This window comes from Pipra filicauda, unplaced genomic scaffold (genome assembly GCF_003945595.2).
Source record: "Pipra filicauda isolate LSUMZ 115617 unplaced genomic scaffold, ASM394559v2 scaffold36_size6622888_pilon, whole genome shotgun sequence".
NCBI classification, from domain to species: domain Eukaryota; kingdom Metazoa; phylum Chordata; class Aves; order Passeriformes; family Pipridae; genus Pipra; species Pipra filicauda.
In genome coordinates, this window is record NW_024104498.1 from 3,855,838 (window position 1) to 3,879,338 (window position 23,501).

The window sequence follows — 23,501 nt, forward strand, 5'->3', positions numbered from 1 at the left end:
TTTCTGATAGGAGACATCAGGCAACCAGAGCAGAGATGATCTTATCAGACACCGCAGCAGCTCTGCTCATGGAGGGATGGAAGTTGTGCAGCGTTAACGGGATGATACAACTGTGCTGTTACCTGGCATTTCTCCTCCACTTCTCCTCTCCCTGTACCAAAAGGGCTCCCAGTGAGCATAACTTATGTCCCCTTCACTGAGGACAAATACACAAGTATCCTGAGATGGCATCCCTCCCCTGCAGCATTTTTCACATGCTCTGATTCATACAGCTCCAAGGGGATACAGGAAAGGGGGGAAAATGGAAGGGCTGGGCACACACAGGCACTGTGTGGCAGTAACAAGCAAAGCCACATGTCCCCTTCCTTTCCAGTCTGGATCCCTCTTTCCTCCTTACAGTTCTGAGGAGATGCGTGTTCAGGGCAGTGTGGATTTAAAGTGAATCCACTATTCCTGATCAACTTTCCATAGGAGCAGAAGTTCTGGATCCTCTTCAGAAATGGGTCACGTTAATCTGGAGGATGCAATCCACCTGGGGAACTAAGCAGAAGGAACTAACCTAGACTAAAACCCCTGCATAGACACTTTGTCCAGCTAAAACTAGTAAATGACGTGCCTAAAATCTTGCGGTGGCAGGCAATCAGCTGCTATTATGCAGCCTCACTAGCAGCATTTTCCAAAGCTTCAGCAAGAGAAATCCGTCCTCTTTTCCCTCACCTGACACTTTTCACTCCTGAATAAACCAGCATGCCCCAGAAGCTGCCTGACCTGAATCTCATTTTAAGCTAGAAGTATGCTGCTGTAGGAACACCTTTTCGGTCCAAATAAAAAAAAAAAATCTAAATAAGTGTTTCCACACTGTAAGAAGCTTCCATAGAAACAGAACAAACCATTTTCTGGAATACTCCAGTAGCGATCTACATTCGCCCATCCAGGCAAAGAGGGCTGTCCCTCCCGGGGAAGCAGGCACAGGCGTCCATACGCTTATGGACACGCACGGCTGCTACGTGCTCTCTGGAGAGCACAGGGAGAGCTGGGGGTTTGCATGGATGCAAGATGTCACCTTCGCAGAGCACCGTCTTCGGTCTCGTGTCATTGCCGCAGCCTTTCCTGGCAGGGGTCGATGCTTCTTCCTGTGACCGATTGTACAACAGCCCTCTGAGTAAAGCTCCCAGGGAAAGCAGCATCCAGCCTCTCAGCCACACTTCTGCCTCCCTTGGGCTGACAGGATCTTCCAGCCAGCCTCGCACGAGGCTGCCCCAAGTTGGGGACAGCAGCAGTAACCCTTTTACGTTCCCTGATGTGAGCGCCCATGAAGTGCTGTCTCCGTGGAGGATTTTAAAGCCTTTAATTTGATTTCCTCAGATAAGCAATTGTTGCAATTATTCTGATTAGGAACAATTAGGTAACACAGCAGTGGAAATCCTGACAGAGACAATGCATCGAACACCAACCTGCAGCCCAAGTGGGCTCTGCTTGAGGAGGTTTCCTTCACTATCTGACTACCAACAAAAGCTATTGATGGAGAAATACTTCCAAGCTAATTAAGCCTTAAATGCTCTAGGAATTCAGCATTAGGCAGATAGTATTATTAGGGCTATCTCTGCATTTGCACATCCTCCAGATTAGATTTTAGAGGCATTTTCTTTCTATGCTACATGTATTATTGAGCATTTAAATAGGTAGAAAAATTAATTTAATAAAGTGCTGGGGAAGGGGAAAAGAAACGAAGGCAGAACCTCCAGGAGCAGTGGTCTCGAGCAATGTCTTGGTGCTTTAAAACCGGCTCAAGAAAGAATCGCCTCTTCTCCTATCTACTGGCAGGAGTTTGGATATCTTGTCAGCACCCTTGACATGAACAGCTGGAGATGACAGATCAATGGTTCAATACTCTCAGCAGCGTGTCACCAATGTGACAGCAAATGTTATTCTAATGAAGCTGTAATCATAGTCAAATTACGCGGTTCGATTCTCAGCAAGGGGAGGGTGCGGGGAAAGAGATGAAGAGGGGACGACAGGACCAGAGGTCAGAGTTCGAGAACTAAAGGTTACTCTGCTTACTTCAAGCACTTGCTGGAGGCTTGGCTGGCCATCCACCATGCCTTGAATAATCCCAGTCAGCTGAAACGAGAGACAAACAGAAAGCAGGCATCAGAGCAGCACTCAAAAGATCATTAGAAAGGTCTACTCTCCTGTCCATCTCTCTGCAACCAAAACATGCTCCTGTGACCCACATGGATGCTGCTGAGTAGCCAGTCACAGTAGAGTGACCCTGGCAGCTCCCCAGCCACAGGCAAGGGCACAGCTTCATCCCAAACACAGAAATGTAACGGGGCTCCTACCCACACCACAAAACAGCAAACTCTCGGCAGGGCAGGATCCACTTGGGGAGCAGTGTCATGCTTAAGCATGATGCCCTTTTAAACATGCATTTCACCTGTTTTGATGTTGCCTTGATGTACACAGGAAGCAGTAACTACCAAGGTCTCTGATCATTCCCCTGCTATTGCAGTTACACCAAAATTTCAGTGTTAGATGAACAGAAGAGACGATTGTTGGTAGGTGAGACCCAGAGTCGACCCAGTCATCCCCCCCTGCGCTGGGCAGCCAGCATGTTTTTTCCCATAGTCCATCACAGCATTCCTCTGCATTTCAAAATTGTACTTAGAACAATGGAATGAAACCTGAAGAAAAGTACTTTCTTCCAGAACCCTGTCCACTCTGTTTTTCAGGAGGTTCCTTAGGAACAGATCCTGCTAACACATAGTCCTACTGACTGCTCCTGGACTGCCTGGCTGTTTAAAGCTAAGACACAGACATAAAAAGATGAAGTCTCATGGGCCTCTGCCTGTGTCTGCCCAGGAGGGCTTGAGGCACATGGAAAAGAGATAATTTTTCTGTCTGCCTTCCAAGTGACAAAACTGTCTTTTAACATATTGAATATCGGACGTCAGTAGCTTGCCATCAATGCATCCAAGTAATTAAAAAAATCATTACTAAAACAAGTGCACACTATGGGATTTCACTTCATATGGCAGTTTCCTGAAGCTACACACCTCACACATTTTCATAAAATAAGGTCAATGCAGGAGCATGCCCTGGTGCTTGCACACTCATCCAGGGCTCCAGAAGCCATAGCACCTATTCGAGAGGTGCTGACAGCCTCACCACCACCCAGGAGTAACTCTTCCATGCAGACCAGCTCAACCTACTCCTAAAAATAAGCCCTCTCACAAGCCACAGGGTTTGGCTTTATTAAATATGTGGCAACTGAAGGAAGCTAAATGGTTTTTACCTCTCAATTTCTCTGGCTGCTTGGCTTACAGCATTGAACTCAGAGGATGGAAAAAGAAAAGATATTAAACTCCAATTAAACTGTAATTACACTTAATGAATACCAAATACCTGACTCACTGAATAAGCTGTAAGTAAAAAGATTATTTTCTCATAGTGACTTCCACAGAATGGTAATACATACCTTTTAGGGAAAGTATTTTAAGAATGTAAAGCTTTTCTACGTGGGTTTCTCAAGTTCATCAAGCCATTATGAGGCAGAAAGTACCAACTTATCTGTACAAGAACATACTGCCCAATACATACACACAAGATTTGGGCTGCAGAAATCATACACATGAATACAAAGGGATATACCTGCTCCATGGGTACATTTCAATACAAGTCAGAGAGTGCTCAAATGGGACCAGATTTATATTCTCTCACCCTTTCTGATCCTTTCTGTTATCAGTCACATCCACCTGTCACACCCAACCTAGTGCATTGGATCTCTGCAGCATTATCTGGTCTTGCAGCTTTGAAGAAGTACAAAAACATAAAACTGCACAATTGCAAAGTTTCACTGGTGATCCCAAGAAGCACACAGTACTTGGGAACACAAACAAGCTATAAGGCATTTATCTTTCTGTATTTTTATTGTCTATTCCTTCAGGGAAAAAAAAAATCAATAAAAATTAATCATAAAAAGAGAGCAAAGTACCATGAAAAAGCCTGTACAAGCACCTTCTGTGTAGAGAGAATCCTTCCTTTAGCTCCCAGCATGAACTTGCTTGGGCAGCAGACAAACCACTTGCATCTTCCAAAAGGGCATGATGAGCTTTATACACCTAGTAACAGCTTTTAACAACTTGCAAGCACTTTCCACCTTCTCCGCCTAAACACTCATCATAACACCCAGCCCTCATCATAACCAATCACAACCTGTTGTTTTACAGAAGCAGATCAGGAGAAAGGGAACCAGATGAGGGCTCAGAGTGAGCCAGTACTGGAAGACATGCTCCTGGCCATCCGTGTGGGGAGTTGAAGAAACCTCCTGTAGCCAGGAGGTGCATAGACACACTAAAAGCAAAGGGAGGGTGACCACAAGTTCTCCACCCTCCCAGGCACCCTTCCCATGCTGTGCTGTCCTCTTCAAGGAGGAAGAGGGATGGGAGAAGTACTCCAGACCCAAGGAGTAATGTCAAGCAACTCCAGTAACCCTCCCACACAGAGTCTATCCTAAGCAGTTCTACTGCTTCCCAGGAAAGGCAGGAAGCAGAGGGGAGAGGGGAAATCAGCAGCACGGCAGACAGGCTCCCATGTAATGTTAACAGCACTGCTTTTCCTAGAGAGTTTATCTGGGAAACCATCGTATTTCTACTCCAAGACAGTTTGCTGATTACCTAAGCACTTGTCTCTGGTGTACAATCTGATAATCAGGCCTGGTCTTTCTTTGTAGACAAAGAGGCCAATAAATCTCACCCTTTGTAAGTAGAGGTGCCTAGACAAAGCCCTTTACTGGCATTTAGCAAAATGAGTATTTTTCAGAAAACATAAACCAGCAGAAAGTCAATGGCAAGTGCTGGAGCTGTTCAGGCAGCAGCTCCACAGCAGCACGTCCTGGCTGTGTCCCTGGGGTCTCAAGGGAACCTACACCAGTGGCACAGGGCTGACCCCTACACCTGCCTTAGCAGCAGGCACCGACCCCACTATTTAGTAAGGTCCTCAGTACAATCAGTTCACCTGTGGCCTTCGGGGCAGGGCTTCAAATTCAGCCCCAGCTACAGGGCCTAGTGACAAGCCCAGTTACATTCCCAGCATGATCCTACTCCTGGACCTCTTTGCAGCCCCTGCAACAGGCCAGTGGACTGCCAAGCTGGGAGGGACAGCAGCCATGCTGGACACTAAGCAGCAAGGGGTGCAGTGGGAAGATGCCCAGGAGCCAGTGACTTCCAGACTAGGACTAAACCCACACTGTTAATAACAGAGGACTTGCCAAACCTGGCAAGTGGGACTTTTTCGTACCATTGATACACACAGGTGGGGGTTCTGCGACCATTTTGCCTGCTGGCATCAGCACTGCCTGTTTTCATCCAACTCTGGACACGATGCCAGACCACGATGAGCGGCAGAGTCTGCAGCACAACGCTGAGCTGGGACAGCCGTGCCCATCCTGGGGACTCCGGCAAACACGTGACCATCACACACACATACACACACAGAGCTCTGCTTGCTTTAGGGCTCCACACAGGAGACACAACAGGGGGAAGGATGAAATAGAGGGACTTCCAGAAAAAGGAATTTTGGTGGTAGTTAATGAGACAACTTCTCTCTAGAATTTAGAGGACTTGCAAAATGGACATTTTGGGCTCTACTCTTTCAGAAGATGGCGCTGTTTTTAGCCCAGATCAGGTGCAAACTGTGAGATTTATCACATTTGTACAAGCATATGTCCAGCAAGTCTCATGGGGATAAGGACAGCCAAAGTAGTTGTCCAGCCTTCTAGCATTAAGGTTGCAAAACGGTTTCCATTATAACCCTCTGTTCTCACACATTTATAGCTTTCTGAAAGCCCCTCTCCTGGGAATAACGTTTTCAGTGCTTAATCTTTTTTTTTTTTTTTTTAGTTGAAACAAAATACCTTCAGATGGTTTTCAGTTACAAGAGAATAAAAATATGTATTTGTTTTTACAATGTGAAAATATGGAAGGGGCTGGTTGGTCCTGGAGGGGACTCCACCTAAAACAGAGGAGTCATTTTTCATCAGATTAGTACATGTGGGACAAGCACTCCAAGGGCTTAAACCTGCAGCCAGCAAGGTAGGGGAAAACACACTATGGTGCTATGATCCTAGACAAGACAGGGACAGAACAAAGAACTTGGATACCCTGATTCCCACATTCGGTACTTTAGTCACCAAGCTGGCCAACATTGAACCAGTGGAGTGGCAGGAAAAAAAGCCCAAAGCAAGAGCAACTTAAAGTTTGTTTTGATGGTTACAACAAGAAGAAAGAACACACTTGGGAAAACATTCAACTTTTTGTGTTGAACAAAAAAAAACCAACCAAAAAACAACAAAACCCAACCCAACCCCTGCCCCCAATTCTTTTGAACCCTCAGGGACCGTTCTGCCCACCTTCATCCTGTATCTGTGGAAAGGTGGCCTCGGCTCAAGAGCAGCTGTACTCAGCAGTGAGAGTAACCAAGTAAAAAGAAGCTACTTCTCCAGCAATCATTTCAAGCACCCCACAAGCATGACATCAAAAAGAAAGTCTTAAAAATACAGACATCCTACCGCTCTGAAGGACTCATCAAACCCCAACATGCAGGCCCACAGGAGAGTCATTTAGAGCCTCTGAATACGCGGCCGTACAGCACTTCCTTCCCTCAAACCATGCTCTCTTTGACCTTCCCCACCACAGAGCAGCACAGCAAAATCACAAGAGCTCACAGGGAGGTTACAAGACTTTGAGCATCAGCTTTTATTTTGTGGTCACCCAGTTAGATGTTTGTTAATTGTAAATACAACTATCTCAGTCAGCAGATCACAGCTAGAGTTATTTATGAATCCAAAGTGAGGTCTTTACATGGTACTGTAATAACAAAAAATTATTCCCCTTGTCCTTAACCTAAGGCTGGCATGACACACTGCACTGCAGCTGAACCGTGAAGAGGTGACCCCAGTCCCTGGTGCAATGGAAACCTGCTTCCCAGGGAGACCCTTGGAGCACCAGGGAACCTTTGCACTTTACCTCTGTACAGAAGGGCGTAAGCTGGGGATGCACCACAGGCTGAACATACATGTGAAAGGTGGATTCGATCTCCATCGTCCTGCCATTCAGCTTCAGGATAGGGAATTCGATGATTTCCTGAATAGTGCAAAAAGAAAAGCAGTTGTTCATTTAAAATAAACAAAGAATGAAGCTAGAAATTATCCCATTTAGCAAGGTGGCTGTAAAAAGAGGGGCCCGATAGTCCCAAACAAAAATAAGCCCAACACAAAGCTCTGCAAAAGTGGGAAGGTGGTGCTGCAGCACAGAGCACATCCAACACCTCAGGCACAGAGCAGGATGGTGCTGATGCTCATCACAGCCAGGATGGCAGCAAGGAGGTCTCTGTGCCCAGCACTGCAGCTGCACACAGCCCTGCCTAAGCTGCACCTAAGGAAGACGGTCTCTCACCACCCACACGTGCTACCCATGGAACATGGAGATGTACCTGCAATGGGCTCAAGTCTGTTTGGCAAGGACATCCCAGGGGCTGAGCCCTCCCCAAGACCATCCTTTCCTCCCCACCATCCTTTTGGAGGACACCATCAGACAGACAACAGGGACTACTGCATGAAGCACCTCTTCCTCTGGAGAGGCTGAGGAGCACTGCCCTCCTCCAACAGACTGAGGAGCCATTCCTATGGGATACAGCACAGTAGCAAGCCCTGCTTCATTTTCCTCTTTGTAGCCAATTTATGCTGATAGGGAAATAAAAACGTTCCTTCATCAGAAGAATGTTCAATTATTTGAATAATCAGCAATCAAAAATTTACATGGACCTGTTAATAAAAAGTTTAAACAAATCCAGTTGCGATGGATTTCTCAATTATTAAAAAATATACATGAAATTAAAAAAGCTGCCCACTGAATAAAAGCGATAAAATCCTTTGTGTTCACCCCCCTCCTTCTCCATTCCCTTTCTTCCTTCCAGTTTAATGTAAGAGGAGAAGTGACAATTTGTTTGGTGTCTTTAAAGAATAATTTGTCTATGTTATTTAATAGAGATCCATGGCACCAAGGTTCTGGAGTGCAAATGAGGCTGCTGAGTGATATCCATGCAACAAGCCTCTCAAATCACTTCTGGAGAGAAACAGAGAGAGGGAGAGAGAATAAAAAAAATATTGCTTTTTAATATTCAAAAACAGTTTGCAAAATTTAATCAAAGCAGAGCAAAAGCTAACATTTTTACCACTTTGACATTTTTATTAGCGCTTTCATAAATTTTTAAAACATGAATGGAATTAGTTTAACAACAAAAAAAAAAACTGCCTGAAAACATCTGGAAGAGACAAATAAGAAATAATAAAAAATGAAAAAAAAAAATCCAACTCCTGTGAGTAAAATTAGCATGTGAAAAATGCAGCCGCTGCAGAGGAACTAACACACTTTTTTGGACCCTGGCTGCAACCCTCATGACCTGGAGGCGGAAATTATCGTGAGGTTGTACATGTGAGCTGGTGACATCACCACCCCACTAGGCAGCAGGAGGGCAAGAAGCTGGGTGGGTAAATGGAAATAACAGACAATTTAAATAGCCAGGAGGAACACCCAATTTCCACGGTGGACAGAGCCTGTAGATGCAGGAGAGCAGCTTTCCTGGTGCAACAGGCACACAGCCCAGACCAGGGCACGTGGGGAACATGTGCTGCTGATATGGAAAATTAGGGAAAAAAATTAAAATAAAATAAAGTGTTAATAATGTTAAGTGCCCAGGTGTAGACACAGAGCAGTGGAACTGCAGAGGATGCAGGGCTTAACTGTTTCCCCATGGTCATCTGTGCCACACTCCATGTGTGCCACGTGGGCTAAAGCAGAGCAGATGGTTGGGCACATCCTTCCCCACAGCCGTACCACCCCACTGGGAGTCACCAAATTTCCCCAGGAAAGAGAGGAAACTCGACCCAGGGGCTGGAAGGGGAGGAGAAGACACGTGCAAAACACCTGAGCATCACCCAGACTGCCTGTTGTGGTGCAGACAAACGCACCAGCTTCAGCCACCCAGGAGGACCCATGGAAACACGAGAAAGTAAGAAATGCTGGACACAGCATTTCTTCTCCCTTCCAAAGGGCTACCACAGAGAGGTTCTGAAAGCAGCAAATTTCTGTTCAGAAGGAAAACAGACTGCAAAGTTTGAAGCTAACGGACAGGCTGTCATAACAGAGCCACACTTAACCCCAGGATAACACTGTGGCATCTTTCAAATCGGGCTGGGGCGTCTCACTGCCCCTTAGGTCTGCATCCCACCCAGCGGGTGACCATGGAAGCGGGCAAGCCCATGGCAGGGCAAGATGAGCATTCCCCCTTCCGGAGAGAGACACACACCGGCTGGATTTCACAGCAGGGCTGCGCTGCAATGCCGGGATAGGTCCTAAGGGACCAGAAACATCCTGAGGGGCCATCAAGTGGCTGGATGCAAAGCGAGACTGAAAGACAGCCCTGCTGCTGATCTGGTACACAAAGGCGTTGCTGGCCTTCCAGTACCAAAGGCAAAAAGCACTTCCAGGAGGGTCGGATTAAGACAGACGGAGGAAATAAAAAGCCATACTAAAAAATTGTGGAAAATTTAACAGTATCCAGAATTGCTGCGGGTCTTTAGGAAGTGCATGGCCAGGAGTAGGGGTGGAACCCCAGAGGCGACTTGAGCGTCTTAAGAGAAAGAGCAGCCACTTTTTTGGGCTTATTTGGTCAGTTTTGGAAGCAAGTGGTAAAGGACCTTTCCCAAAAGGCTGTTTATCTGCACGCTTCCTATAGTGGAGATTTTTCCAGTCTCTGGCAGTGTTTGCTCCACTGGTATCTAAGGCAACAGATACCAGCCCCATGAAATCAGCCCCACTCCTCACTAACGATGTTAGCCAGTCCTGCAATGAAATTTAACCTGTGACACTGCTGTACTTTTCATTTAAACTTTCATTTGGAGAGAAGCAGTGTTTGGAGACCCTGCAGTTTGTCCTGCTAATAAAGACAAGTGTTGGGACCTTTAAAGGTGCCATTCATCTTTTGCCTTTATTAAATTCAATTTTCTTAAGCCCATGATACATCATGAAATTAAGAGTTGACATTCCTGCAGAAACAAAAATATCTATCAAACATAAACAGAAAGGGGGGAGAAAAGAGGCCTCTATTACCAAGAATTTATGGCTTAAAGTTGATCTGTTTCCACTTTTTTTTCCTCTCTCTTTTTTTTTTTTTACAAGCATATGGTTTGTTTTAGATATCCGAAATGTTATTACAGATCTAGAATTTCATTAGTAATTATTATGAAATGGTGAGCACTTAGACACTCACACACACAACCCCCCAGCAGACTGTGACGCAGGAAGGCAGCCGGGTGCTCTCTCACGTTTCACAGCAGCCCAGTGAGCTCAACATGCTCAGCTCCATCTCCACCATTCAAGGACCTTCACTGCTTCCTCCCAGAAGGGAAAGGTGGAGGAAAAGAGGCACGAGGGAGTTAAGAGGAGAGCTTCACTGACACTTCCTTTCTTTTATCTGAACCTGATCATCCATAGGTGTTACCTTGAGATCCTCACCCAGCTGCACTCCAACACTGAGTACATGTCCTAACTTCGGCAGTGATTTGTGCCAGCAGCATTTGGGGCTTCTAAGTCTTCCCCCTGACCCACCCCCAGCTTACAGCACAACCAGAAGTTATGGATGTGCTAAAATAATGCTGAGGGTGTCCAGAGGCTGCAAATAGCCGCAAGCTACCAGAAGAACAAATGTACTCATTTGAATTTTGCGAGCACTGCAATTAGGTATTTTATTTAGCACTGCAAAGTAACTTGAAAGGAAATCCAGGATTCAAACCACCACCAATAAATAAGCGGCTTTTTATTTTCCTTTCATTGTCACGAAAAGTTGAACATGTTTTCTGTTGAGAAATTCTGCACGAGGCTCCCAATTACAGGCATTTGCATTTATATTGTTGGAACACAGAGCTTCTAAAATCAATATTAACACGCTTAAAGAAAAAGGCATCGGCACCCTGTCCCTCCCCTCAGCTGCGCCCCCAAACACAGTAACAATAGGAACCTACAGAGCCAGAGGCTTATACATATCCATTACCAGGTCCACTCTCTTTACAACAATCTTGCATTTACGATTTCGTGGTCCTTCAAGCAAATCTATGTGACAGCTTCCTTCAGAATTTTTGCCTTTTCTAAAAACAAAAACAAGAGTTCCAGGTGAAAGCCTCTCGTGCAACCTGGCCAGTAGGCTGAGCAGCAGCAGGAGGCTGCAGGGTAACTGTGGAATGGCTAGGGACTTTCCTTTAAGAGGGATTTGAAAAATTCATAAGGGCATGTGAAAGCACTGCTATAAACCCAACCTTTCCTTACCCACTCGTCCTAAACGAAACTCCCCTCCCTTTAACACCAGAGCAGGGATGCACCAATTCAGCCTTCTTGATCTTCTTGCTAATAAAAGAAATTAAGAAGAACAAAACTATACTTGCTAAACAATTTCCTGTCAGAGAAGAAAGCACCTGAAATTACACTAATTCCCACAGAGGAATCTTTTTGCTTATCCTTTTGGATCTGGATAGCACTCACATCATTAGACAGAAAGAATAAAGTGCCCAGCAAGAGCTTCCCAGCTCTCAAAACCTTTTAATACAGAAGCCTATGTATAAAGTGGCCAGGCCACTCTTCAGGACACTGGGTTACATATTTGAGGAAGGCCGTATGGCCTATTCAGTTCAAAAACTACGAGAGAATAATTTATCCCTCACTCTAACCCCCATGTGAAGAAGTTTAATAAACACAGGAATAAAAGATGCCCATAAAAATCAGAGCTGACTGTTCAAAATGCAATAAAAACAAGCAGAGGCTGTTGAGAGAAACGGATTTTGTCTGATAAGGAAAAGCATAAAACTTCTTACTGAAAGAACCCTTTACACCTTCAGAAAAAGGTAAGGGCAGAAGAGGCAAGGGAGTGTCTGTGGAGGGGCAGAGCCTTAGCACCAGCTCATTTTGTTCAGGGATGCTTCCCCCCACCAAAGAAAAAGTCATTTTATGCACAAGGAGCTTATTTCTTAAACAAACACTCGTGTTTTTGATTTACACCACGGGCTGCTCCTAAATAATTTATGGCGGGTTAAATTTATTGCATAGCCCTGGCCGGCTGCAAATTCGAATTGCCAAATAATTAGATTTTAGGGCAATGCTTATAAATTATCCGCCGATTTGTCCGGACTTGTTTGTCAGTTGCTTTGTGCTTCGGGTCATCTTTGGCATTTCGCTGTTTGTGTTTTAATTGCTGATTTACACTTTGACAGATGAGAGTTGATGCCTCCAAGATCGGGGAGGGGGCGGGGGGTTGAAGAGCAGGAAGAATCAGAGCTTTTAAAGCCTTGTGATTTTCCTTTTTTTCCAAGGCAATTAAAATCGAAAAGGGACATAGTAAGGACAGCACTAGCCTAACAGATCTGCCTCCCCAGTTTCCATCCTCTGCCTTAATTATTATTTTAACTAAAGCCGTTTCCAAGTGAGCAGCCTTGCACTGGCCCTCAGGGGCAGTAACCAAGATGACCTCATAGGTCTTTTCCCCACTTCAAAATTTTTATTAAACTAACCAAAACAAGTACCATAAAGGCAACACCTCTGCAGTGGGGGACAGCGGGACTTCTGCTGAATCAGGGCTCTGCTGGCTTTCCAAAGGATGCTTGTCTGCACACGCAGCGCAGAGCCTTTCAGCACTTTGGTCTTGGGGAAGTTACTCTCTGTACTGATTAATCCTGTCAAAAGGTCTTTGGGGAAGCAGCTGACCTCCAAATTTCCTTTTCCATCACTGCTTAGCTTAAAATGCGCATATGCACACATCTAATAATTTAATACATTTAAACAACTATTATCTCCCAGAAAAGTGTGAAGGGAAATACAAAACACAAGTCAAAAAACAAAACACAACGGAACTGGCAGGAATATGGAAAATATGGCAGATCTTATCACAAAACACTGGGATAAGATGATGTGAAGAAACATTCTGCTGCCTGAACATTGAATATCCAATGTTTCTTCCTCCCTCTGCTCCCAGGTGAACCTCACTGCCTACCCCCAACACTCAGGCACTGAAGCCCAAAGGCTGGATTTCCTCAGAGATATAATCTGAGTAGCATTTTGGGCTCTGCATTGGCATCAAACGTGGCTCTTATTTCCTAGTGCTTTCTTACTACTTTAAGGGTGAGGGACCATTTCTCTTTCTTTAATAGAAGCTGAAATCCCCATCTAATCACATGCCTCCAGGAGCCTCAGTTTTAAAAGAGACATCTAGTCCATGCACCTGCCCGAGGGCAGCATCATCACCCCCTAAATAATTTCTGACTTTGTCTAGGCTGTTTTTACCGACTCCAATAAGAGAGACTCACACACTCCCCAGGCACTCTATCCTCCTGTTTCATTAGTCTTATCATTGGAAAGTTTTTCCTAATGTCTAATCCAAATTTCCCTTGCTGTTGTTTAAATTCCTGACTGCTCTTCCTACCCACAGCAGACACAGGCCAGAACACTGTCTTTCTCATTTTTGCAACAGAAGACCTCATTTTACATACCCTCTTGTCACTGCACTAAAGACAACCCCAATGCCATCCAGCCTGCACTCACAGTTATGTTTTGCAGACCCCTGGTCACACTCACTGATTGTCTTCACCCTCTCAAAATAGTAACTTTTTTTTTTCTTTTAGAGCATGGAATGCCAAGTGAAGCGCTTCCTCAGCTGAGTTCCCTCCTTACAGGGCCAAGAAAAGGAGGATCCACATGTTTCACAAATGACATTTTTCCCCTAAATTTACCCCTGTGGTACCTGGGACTTATTTCATGCTTGCCATTATACCTGAAATCTTGACAGTTGGCTCACAACCCTTGTCCTGCCATCCTGAACAAAATTTTCGGTAATCATTTCCTCCCAGGCTGGTTCCTGCCTCTCACCTCCAGCATCATCTCTCCCTGTCAAAACCCACTAAGCTATTTTGATCTTTCCAGCAGGACCCAGACATCAAGAATAAGGCAGAACCTCCTTCCTCTTTTCACACCTGGGATGAGAAATATAGACCAACAGACATCAACACTTCAACTTGTTTCTTCAAGCACTATTGACATATATTTAACGACCCAGAACATGTCTACTGACACAGCCAACAACAATTTAAGCTTGACAATTTGGGGGAAGTTTAGTACTCAAACCAGGTTAAAAACAGCACACACACATTTCCAAGTGCTACCTTTCCATTGCAAGATGACAACCATGCTATATCCTTTTTTCATATCTGCTCCTTTCTACCGCCTGTGCAGTCCCTGTTGCAGAATTATCAAATCACTTCAAGACCCAACCTCTTCACCTGATATTGAGCAGCACAAATGATCAATGTTCCCAGCAACACTAAAACATCTGGGATAGGTAGAAAGGGCACGCTAGTGCATGTAAATGAACACCCAGGGTTTTACAGACATCACAACTAGCTGCTGGTGGCAACGCATTTCTGCCTGACAGAGAGGAACTAAATAACGTAACCAAGAGTTGTTTTGCCAGCTAACAAGTGCACAGACCAACAAAGACAACACAGGGATGGTTGCACAGTAAGCTTGGCACAAAGGGGAAAAAGCCCACAAGATTTAGTCATGTCTTGTGCCTTTCTCACCAAAAGAGCTGAGCTGCACTGCTTCTTTATCAGGAAGGTTTTGTTCAAAGCTAAGACAAGACAACTGCAACGCAGCAAAGACCATTCCCCAGGTCCCACAGCAGCCTGAAAAGCAACATCCCTATGTACCAGTAGATAGATGCCACATTATGGAACACTGCCTAGTTTTAAAATATCATGCTGGGAGGGATGCAAAATACTCCCTGCGCCTCAGAGGCTGTGAAAGAGCAGCAGGCACCCACTGATCATCGACGACAGCACAGGGCCATGCACTCATCAGGACTGGCATAGCAAACTACAAACCTGTGGCACCCGTCCCCTTCACTTGAGAAATGCTCCTGGTGTGAGCATTTCCAGCAGCACACGCTGCCCTCAGCAGCAGCTTTACAGAGAGATGAACAAACCTTTAAGCACGATCCAGCGGACTTGCACATTCCTGAGCTAGCCTGGATCTTTTCTTTTCAAGGGTGACTGCCACTCAACTACTTTCTGCTGTAACAACAAGTCTACTTAACTTTGCAACTTGTCACCTAAACCATGTGTAATGTTTGCACAGCTAAGGATACAGTGTTCAGACAGCACAGGTGGGGAATTGCACGCAGGGATGCATAACTGATGTGGGGTCTCCACATGCTGCGAGGGAAAGGGCAACATGACTGATTGCTTTAAAGTAGTCATCTCATCGGCCTGTCAATAACCAGCCAAAAGCTGAGCAGGTTGGGTCAGGTTAGGACTGCAGCAATTGGCCACCCGAGTGCCTTGGTATTTTAGTCTTGTTGCTATAATAATGCCGGGTTTATATCTTTAAATAAGAGATTGCTTTGAATTTCTTTTCATACATCAGATGTCTTGCCTGGTGGTCTCGTGGCTGTGCTCTCCAGGAGATTTGGGTTCAGTAACTGTTCATGTTCCCTAGCTCATCGGGTTTTATACAAATACAGCTAATTCTGTTGCCTGAAGTCATAACCCGCCCTGTCAGATTCACACGGGTCACAGCAAGGTTGTCCCCACTTACTGGGAGAATGAGGGAGGTCTCCAAGGCAAAGTGAATGCAGGTCTGAGACACCAGGTGCAGTGTAACCCTCAAAAGCTACAAGGCCTCAGAAAGGTTTTTCAAAAACTTAATGCAGACAGAAAAATCCATCTGGAAAGGCTTTTATATGAACTATTTCCTGCCACTCTAGGAACTTAAAGCATTCTGATGTAAGAAGAGTGGCATAACAACAGCCATAATTGGCAAAGAGATGGTAAAATACATATATATATTTGCTTTAAGTAAAAAGAAAAAAAGACTTTTAAGTCACTGTGTTACATGCATTTTAATGGCATTTTGCTAGAAACAGCATTGTAAGAAGCTGAATTAAGAACTAGGTAATTAAAACTACACTCAAGCCTAAGCTGCATGAATATAGGTAATTGCAGATTAATATTCCACTGTAATACTTATGGCTGAGTTAAAGTTGCCATGGGAAACAAGCCTGAATTTCTTCACTTTTCAGCAACTCATGATCACCCTCAATAAAGGTTTTGGCAGGTGATTTCTAGTGCATTGAGCTTAACAGCCACACAAAAATGGTATGAGAAGAAAGCTGCTATGTGGGGATGTCCAGATAGAACAGACAGGCACATGTCCTTTATCTGCCTCTGGGTAGGATTGTGACCACGTCTGTTACTGTGGAAGACACCTTCTGCGTTCCCATCCCGGCCTTCAGCTAGGATTGACTTGATGCAGGCTCTGCAGGAAACCACGTGGAAGGCACGCAGAAGGTACCTTGCAGCCTGCTTCCCAGCAGACCAGCAGTCTCTCCATCACCTCCTCCTGCAGCAAGTTTGTGATTTCAGGGACATATTCCTCCTACAAAGTAGCCTCGGATACGGCTCCCAAGGCAGCTTCCCTATCATCTATCTAGTCACCCCGCACAGAGCGCTCGGCAGGGACTGCACATCTGTTGCTATGGCCTAAATTTGGTGGAAATCAACATCCATTCCCATTACAAGGTCAGTCTATAAATCACAGTATCTCAGAGACACAGGATTCAGTTGTCCCTGCCACGGGAACAAGACCACAGGTAGAGCAGTACAGGCAGCGATCACCACAGCCACTCCAGCTGCCCCTGACTGCGGGCTGGGACCGCAGGACGGATGTTCAGGGGAAAACCCCTGCAATGCTCAAGGAAACAAAGACTGAACATGCTTTAACCTTCTCCTGCATTTGTACTTAATATTATCTTACAGAAACACTGGCTTCCATTTGTTAATACACTTTTGCCAGTCATGAAATGTACTCTGATCATCCAGATTTGTTTGTACACTTAAAAGTAACTTAGTAACTGAACATATGCTTAGTCACAGTCTCAGTGTTTACAGTTTTATGTTGAAATGGTGAGTGATGTTTTGTATTTATTAGTATGTCCAGTTTCATCTGACAGCAATTATGATTACAAATTCTCCCAAAATAACAATCAAAATGCAAGCTGAACAAATTTGAAATATGTAGGATAAACTAAAGAAAAATATCAAGATACTTCTGTATTTAAAATGCACTATTTAAGAGAACACAGAAAGTACTGTCTGTAAACAATTTGTTCTTCTGCCTCTGGTCACAACCTTCTTTGGCAATGAGAAGATCTGAACACTTCATATTTTCCTTTTACAGAGAGTTTGAAAGGCAAATTTCTGATTCCCAACTGATTATCAAATTTGAGTGAATCTGAGACACTGAATGCAAGCACCTGAAAAAATTGACATGAGAAAAAGCAACTTCATCATTACCAAAAGCTCATTTAGCAGTTTAGCAACTCCTGGATCCAGCTCCTTCCTCCAGGTCAGGGGTCTGATGCTCTTTTACACTTCCAGGCAGCAGACATACAAAGCTTGTATTTTATTTGATTTTCATTTAAGTGGCTTTAATAGATTATAGTAGAGATTAACATCCTATATAGAAGGCTAATTTCAAAATCATCTTTGAATAGACCTGATTTCTACCTTCAGACTTTTTATATTAAAAAAAACCAAAACACTGCTTTTTATCCACTCTGCTGAAGTTGAAGGTAAGGTACTTGGCTTGCTGACCGAAAGAGTCACACCCTCTTACTGCATTAATAAAACAAGATTACAGGCAGCCATGGATCTGAGCCTGTGGAGCTGCTTAATACAGTCACTGAAAGCACTGACCACCATAAACACTGATGTATACAAGGACAAAGGGACAAAAGAGCAAGACACTCACTTATTAATGCATCTTCTCATGAAGCTAAAGCATCATATGTACCCAGCTCTATGGGCTGACAGTGTATAAAAGCAGAAGATACTTATAAACTCTTAGCAGACAGTAAAGAAGAAAACTCAGAGCTGAAAAATGAAGCACACCAGCACCACCATGGTTCAGGGTCCACTGACCTCTGCACAATGACAGCTCCCACCTGACCCCACTGGGTTTTGGATCACATTCCAAAGGCACAAGGTAAGCTTTAAAGACATGCAAGGGGCCAGCCATAAACATCTCTTACTGCCAACCTCTAATGACCTCTGGCTGGCTAAAACACTACATGACACAAGACTGTGCAGTTAGTCCCACCCTCCCCACTTCTCTTCTCTCTGGCGTGGTCCAATTATTCATAAATACATGCCAAAAGCCAACACAGCCAAGTGGTTTCTAGGTGTATAAACCTGCACTTTGATTTAGGAGTGTATCTGCTGAAAGCTGTCACAAGGGCTGCAAGGATGCTCCCGTTCCTTTGTGGGTGTAGGGCAGGGAACATGAAGGACCCTCGATGCCTGACCCAGGAGCGGTGAAGCAGAGGGCAGTGGCCACAAGGCACTCTGCCAGCAGTCCCAGCCACTGGAGCCACAATGCAGACAGCTTCCCAGGGGAATACCACCATCCTTGACCCTCCTTGATCCCCATTACAGAGGCCATACCACGAGACCTTAGAGAGATTGGGCAGTGTGAAAGGGAATGGAAATGAAGGCGTCTTCAGGGCTCACCACTGAGCATGAAGAACTTCCCCAGGGATAAAGCCAGTGAGGCTGCCAGTTGCAGAAGAGCATGAGTAAATACAGCAGGAGGGGGAGCAGATGTGGCAGTCACACATCTTAGTGTAGATAAAAAGATAGCTCTTTCAGTAGTTTCTTGTAAGAAGCCAGAATATTTAGAAGAGCAGTTAGTGAAAAATGTGAAGTGTGCTGCATGGTGGCAAGTGCACTCTGCAAGACTTTTAGGCTGAGCTGGCTAAATTTACAGCTATGCCTACCCACTTAAAGTAACCTGAATCACAGTTTAGCTTAACTCTGTACATGCAGCTTCCTCATCAAATTCCAATGCATTTGAATTTCATTGTATCTAGACTTCTATTTTGCAGTTATTAAAAGCAGAAAAATTAGCAGGATCACAGTGAAGATCAGCACCTCACCATTCCTAGCTCTCAGGTCTGTCCTCAGACAAAACCTCCAAAACCTGTCTGCCGCTATGCCAGTGAAAGATCTTGCCAATAAAACCTTGCAGAAAACATCGCTGAAATACATGGCACAGTTTGTTCACCATGACATACAGCCTACCAGTGAAGAGGACAAAAGCCATGATGGTCAGCAAAGAGGTAAGAGGTAGATAGGAGCATCAACTAACATCTCATTTTATAAAGTTACCCAACTGACAGGCACTTTCAGCCTTTCCAGCTACACCGAGCCCCATGTAGCAAAAGTAATTTCTTTATTTGTCAAACTAATTTGCTGGTGAGGCTGTGAGGGACTGACAGCCCTTTCCACACATTATATGATGCAGACAGGCACTGAACACAGCAGACTGGAAAAAAAAAAACCACTGAAGAACATCTCTACCTTAAAGGTGCTATCTCACCAACAAAATATATAGCAGATCTGCATTGGCCCAGACCATTACTTTCCCTGGCAAGGACTTGGGGACAAAGCTCCTTAAAACAGTAGTAATCATATTCCACTCATGCTCCTTTTTACTGCCAGCTGTAAACTAGCTCCACATGCATCATGGTTTTGCATCAAAATGTGCACAGACCAAACCCATATCCAAAGGGACAAGGTAGATCCAATTTACAGCTTTGACAGGTCCGTGCACCCGAGGCGGAGCATGCAGGAAATAGCCTGACATCTCACTTGGAGAGCAGTTAAGACCCTGCTACCAGAACTGGATGCAGAGCCACAACAGCCTCCCACAAAGAGCCAGCAAAAGAGCTGGGAATTTGATGTCCATTTTTCAAGAAACATAAGAGGCAGGCGGCACTCACCAAGGCTCTACTGGGGAAGAGAGGAGTCAACTTCAATCCCAACTTGCAGCATCCCTTAGCTAGGACAAGCCCAAGGGAAACCACAGCTGCAGTGGGAAATGAATACACTGCATCGAGTCACTTCAGTAATGAGACACCACACTGAAAACTGCTTAAGCCTTTCATAGTTAAAACAAAGCAAAAGGAACTTATTCTAACCCACTACAATAAATGCAGGACAATTGCTTGGCAGGGGGGGCGAGTTCAATTTAGACTCAGAAATTCTGTTTGTTCACTACCAACCCAATATTAGGGTTTTTTTCTATTTAGTACAGTTTTCCAATTTGAATGGAAAACCTAGGCTCATCCTGCTGACAACTGAAAATATATTTACTAATATGGTCTACACTACTGTGGAAGAACTGCCTGCAAAAAAACCTCTGTACTTCATCTGGATCTCTGTATGTCTCAAGTGGTAGAGCACTGGAAGCTCTCTCTGAAGGTGAACTCTTCCTGTCTCATCACACTCCAGAGTTAACACCCAGGCAAGATATCTGATCTCACTGAAATTATCTACAAACACCATTATGTTGCACATATTCCTATAATTCAAAATATTCTCTTCCTAAAGCTGTTCACTACAAACAGTCTCCTTGCAGAATCAAACAAGGCTGCCATCTTCTAATGCAAGTTCCCAGCCAGAAATTTTTAGACCCTCCCCAATTAAGACAGATGACAATTAGACATGACCTAAAGATGTTTTCGATAACACATGAATTGTGACTTCCTTGATGGAAATCAGCCTCCTTCATTCATTCCCACCAAACAGTCCTGGTATTGCTCCTGAGACAACAGGTGACTGGCAAGAGTCCTGGAGAACCAGCAACAGAAGGTGGGACAAACCAGAAAAAATGAGTGAGCCAGCACTGTGCTTTTTCCTTTTACCTCTCAGAACACGAGTAGCAACTTGCAAGGGGATAATTAACAGGATTGACTATTTACCTGAGGATGAATCTGTGGTTTATCACACGTAGCCTCAAAATCCAGCACTAAGAAGTAGTGATATCTCTGTGGAGGGAAGGATGACATTGCTGCCATGGAAGCTCCAAAGCCGTGGGACGCCAGTTTCCTGCTTACGATGGAGCTGTACCCTTTGAGAACACCAGCCAGGAGGGGGGACACAGCTTGTCTTGCCCTTGAAAGTAAGTTTTGGGAAAACTTTGCTGCTCCAGTATGGAGGAATGCTATCATTGAACATCCAGAGGCATCTGAAACTGAAGAGAGACTCACATTACTCATGTACACATACATCTCATCTCTCCTAGTATCTGCTCACTGTCCTCCTCTGACAGGGATTTCCTCTGTGCTTCCCAGTGGAGGTTCCAGCATTGCAAACCTGAAATAACACCGTAACCTGCTCTAAGCACAACAGATGACATTTGGACTGAGCTTAAGGTGTCCAGAATCACAGGCAACTGAAAATTAACTTCTGCAAATGGCTCTAAACTAAGAACTATGAGACACACAACAGTCATGGCTCCAGGAACCAGATCACACCTGACTACTGAACCTTATCACGGCAGAACACAGCAAAAAACAATTAAAACACAGAAAATCTAAGTCCCATTGAAATTACTGAGGAGGCCTTTCATCTTTTCATATACAATGCAGTGTCTGATACACGGTAGGAATTAAATACAGCAATACACATATCAACACTACAACCCATCCAAAGAGCTTGGTCCTGAAACACCTGTCAGCTGCACCAAAACATCCCACTTCTATTACAAATCCAAGTGTCTGGTAGCTGGATGCTCTTACCCAGGGGAAGTTCTGATTTGCTCTGTGTATGAGGTTTCTCAGAGATGTGAATTTAGTTCTGCACTCCATCTCTTCCTTATTTCTCAGAGGAAAATATCAGGTCAACTAACCACATCCAGGGACTGCAAAAACTGTAAAATGCAAGCATGACTCTACAGGTTACAGTCTCCCTCTCAGAAAAATACCTCACTCAGCCATCACCTTTTGATATTTCTATTTAAATGCTATTTAATAAATTACATTATCTATACGAGGCTATCCGTATTTCCCCTTCTACTCTTTTTCTTTTAAAACTTTGCAGGAAAAACTTGCCAGGACTGTCACTATCCAAGGCAGGTCAGACTCAGGGCTGTTAATAGATCTCTAGGGAGGAAGTTCAAGCCCAACCCATGGTGTTACATAGACGGGTACAGTGACTGATAGCGAAACAAGCTAATTGCAACAACTCAACCCTCTTGAACAAGGATATGTTGTGTATGCATATATGTCTGTGTGTGTATATATACATACACACATACACACACATCTCACCACACAGATATTTAAATTTATCCCCCCGCAGTTGCTCCCCCTGCTCGTGGCTCTGGGAAGAACTCCATGCCACCACATGCCACCCACATGCCCTTTTTCTGAGCCTGGTCTCTCCACACCTGTGCTGGCTTTTTGCTCTGCCGTGAAGGGCTGCAAGTGCCCGCCACAAGGCATGGAGACAAAACAGGCACAGCAAAAAGGGGACTCACCGCTCATGAACAAAGTCACTGTTTGCATAAAAGACAGCATTTGCTCTCTCCCATCCGTTAGTCTGTCAGGTAAATAATGCACGTGCCAAAACACACACTTAATGAGGTAAATAATATGCCTTGAATAAGGGCTAAATCTGTATTTACCTGCGAGACCACAGAAACTCAGAAGGACCAGATTAGGAGATAATTGCAGCTAAGCAGGTTGTGTGCTTCGAGTAAACACGCATTTGGTAACCTTCCCTTTCCAAGGTTTTGAGTGAAAGGCAAAAATCAAAGGAGCTGAGATGTTTAAGACCAAGCCAGTGCCCACACTGCCAATTCTATGGTGTATATGCATCCCTGCCTTAAGGCTTTCATGTTTTGGGGGGCTGCTTTCTTTATTAACGCAGTGTGCCAGGCAGCAGGTACCTGGACAACTGAAAACTCAAGCTGCAAAACTGAAACAAAGAGCCCAACATGGCATTTATTTTAAAGGGGCTCAGTTCTACCAATTGCCTCTCCATCTACAGCTTTGGCTGTCATTCATAAATGCATTACTGCCAAATAGAAGTTAGTTATATTCACTTCTAACCTGTGCCAGATAAGAGATATTTAAGGTATACATGCTTTAAATCTTCAAGCTACTGGCTATGAATCTAAAGGCCCATCACAGTAAATATAGTATCTCAGAATAAAGCAGCTTGTAAGTTAGTTGCAGTAAAACCTGGTCTTTAGCCTACTGCATAAAGCAAAATACACAGTTGGAGTGGGGGAGGCAGGCATGCTCCAACCCCTATATCAAACACAGGCAATAAAACATACATTATCCACCCACCCACAGCAAGATCAATATTTCTCTGATGTATCTTAACTGGCAAGACCAGGGTTATCTGACATGGACCCCACGAATCTTCAGGCTGGGCTGCACCACACACTGTGGGGCAGAGATTCCCGAGCCACTGAGTCCACAGAGCAAAGGTAAACCAGCCCTCTTGGCAGGATTCAGGCACGTCAGCAGGCAGACAGGGCAGCACCACTCCAGAC

The 23,501-nt window shown here is 44.6% G+C and overlaps 1 protein-coding gene across 2 annotated transcripts in view; it reads right to left on the minus strand.

Moving 5' to 3' along the window:
* The window catches only part of ERI3 (ERI1 exoribonuclease family member 3), a 130,021-nt gene that overhangs the window by 99,285 nt on the left and 7,235 nt on the right, over positions 1 to 23,501 (minus strand). Inside the window, exons 2-4 of one of the 2 annotated variants that reach the window (XM_027747209.2) lie at positions 20,917 to 21,188; positions 7,026 to 7,142; positions 2,062 to 2,121 (exon numbers count right to left, since the gene is read on the minus strand). In XM_027747209.2, the coding sequence (XP_027603010.1) occupies positions 2,062 to 2,121; positions 7,026 to 7,142; positions 20,917 to 21,165 (426 nt within the window). In that variant the 5' untranslated portion in view covers positions 21,166 to 21,188. Of the gene's footprint in view, positions 1 to 2,061; positions 2,122 to 7,025; positions 7,143 to 20,916; positions 22,201 to 23,501 lie in introns of those variants that run through there. The other variant, XM_039384722.1, reaches the window with a different exon arrangement.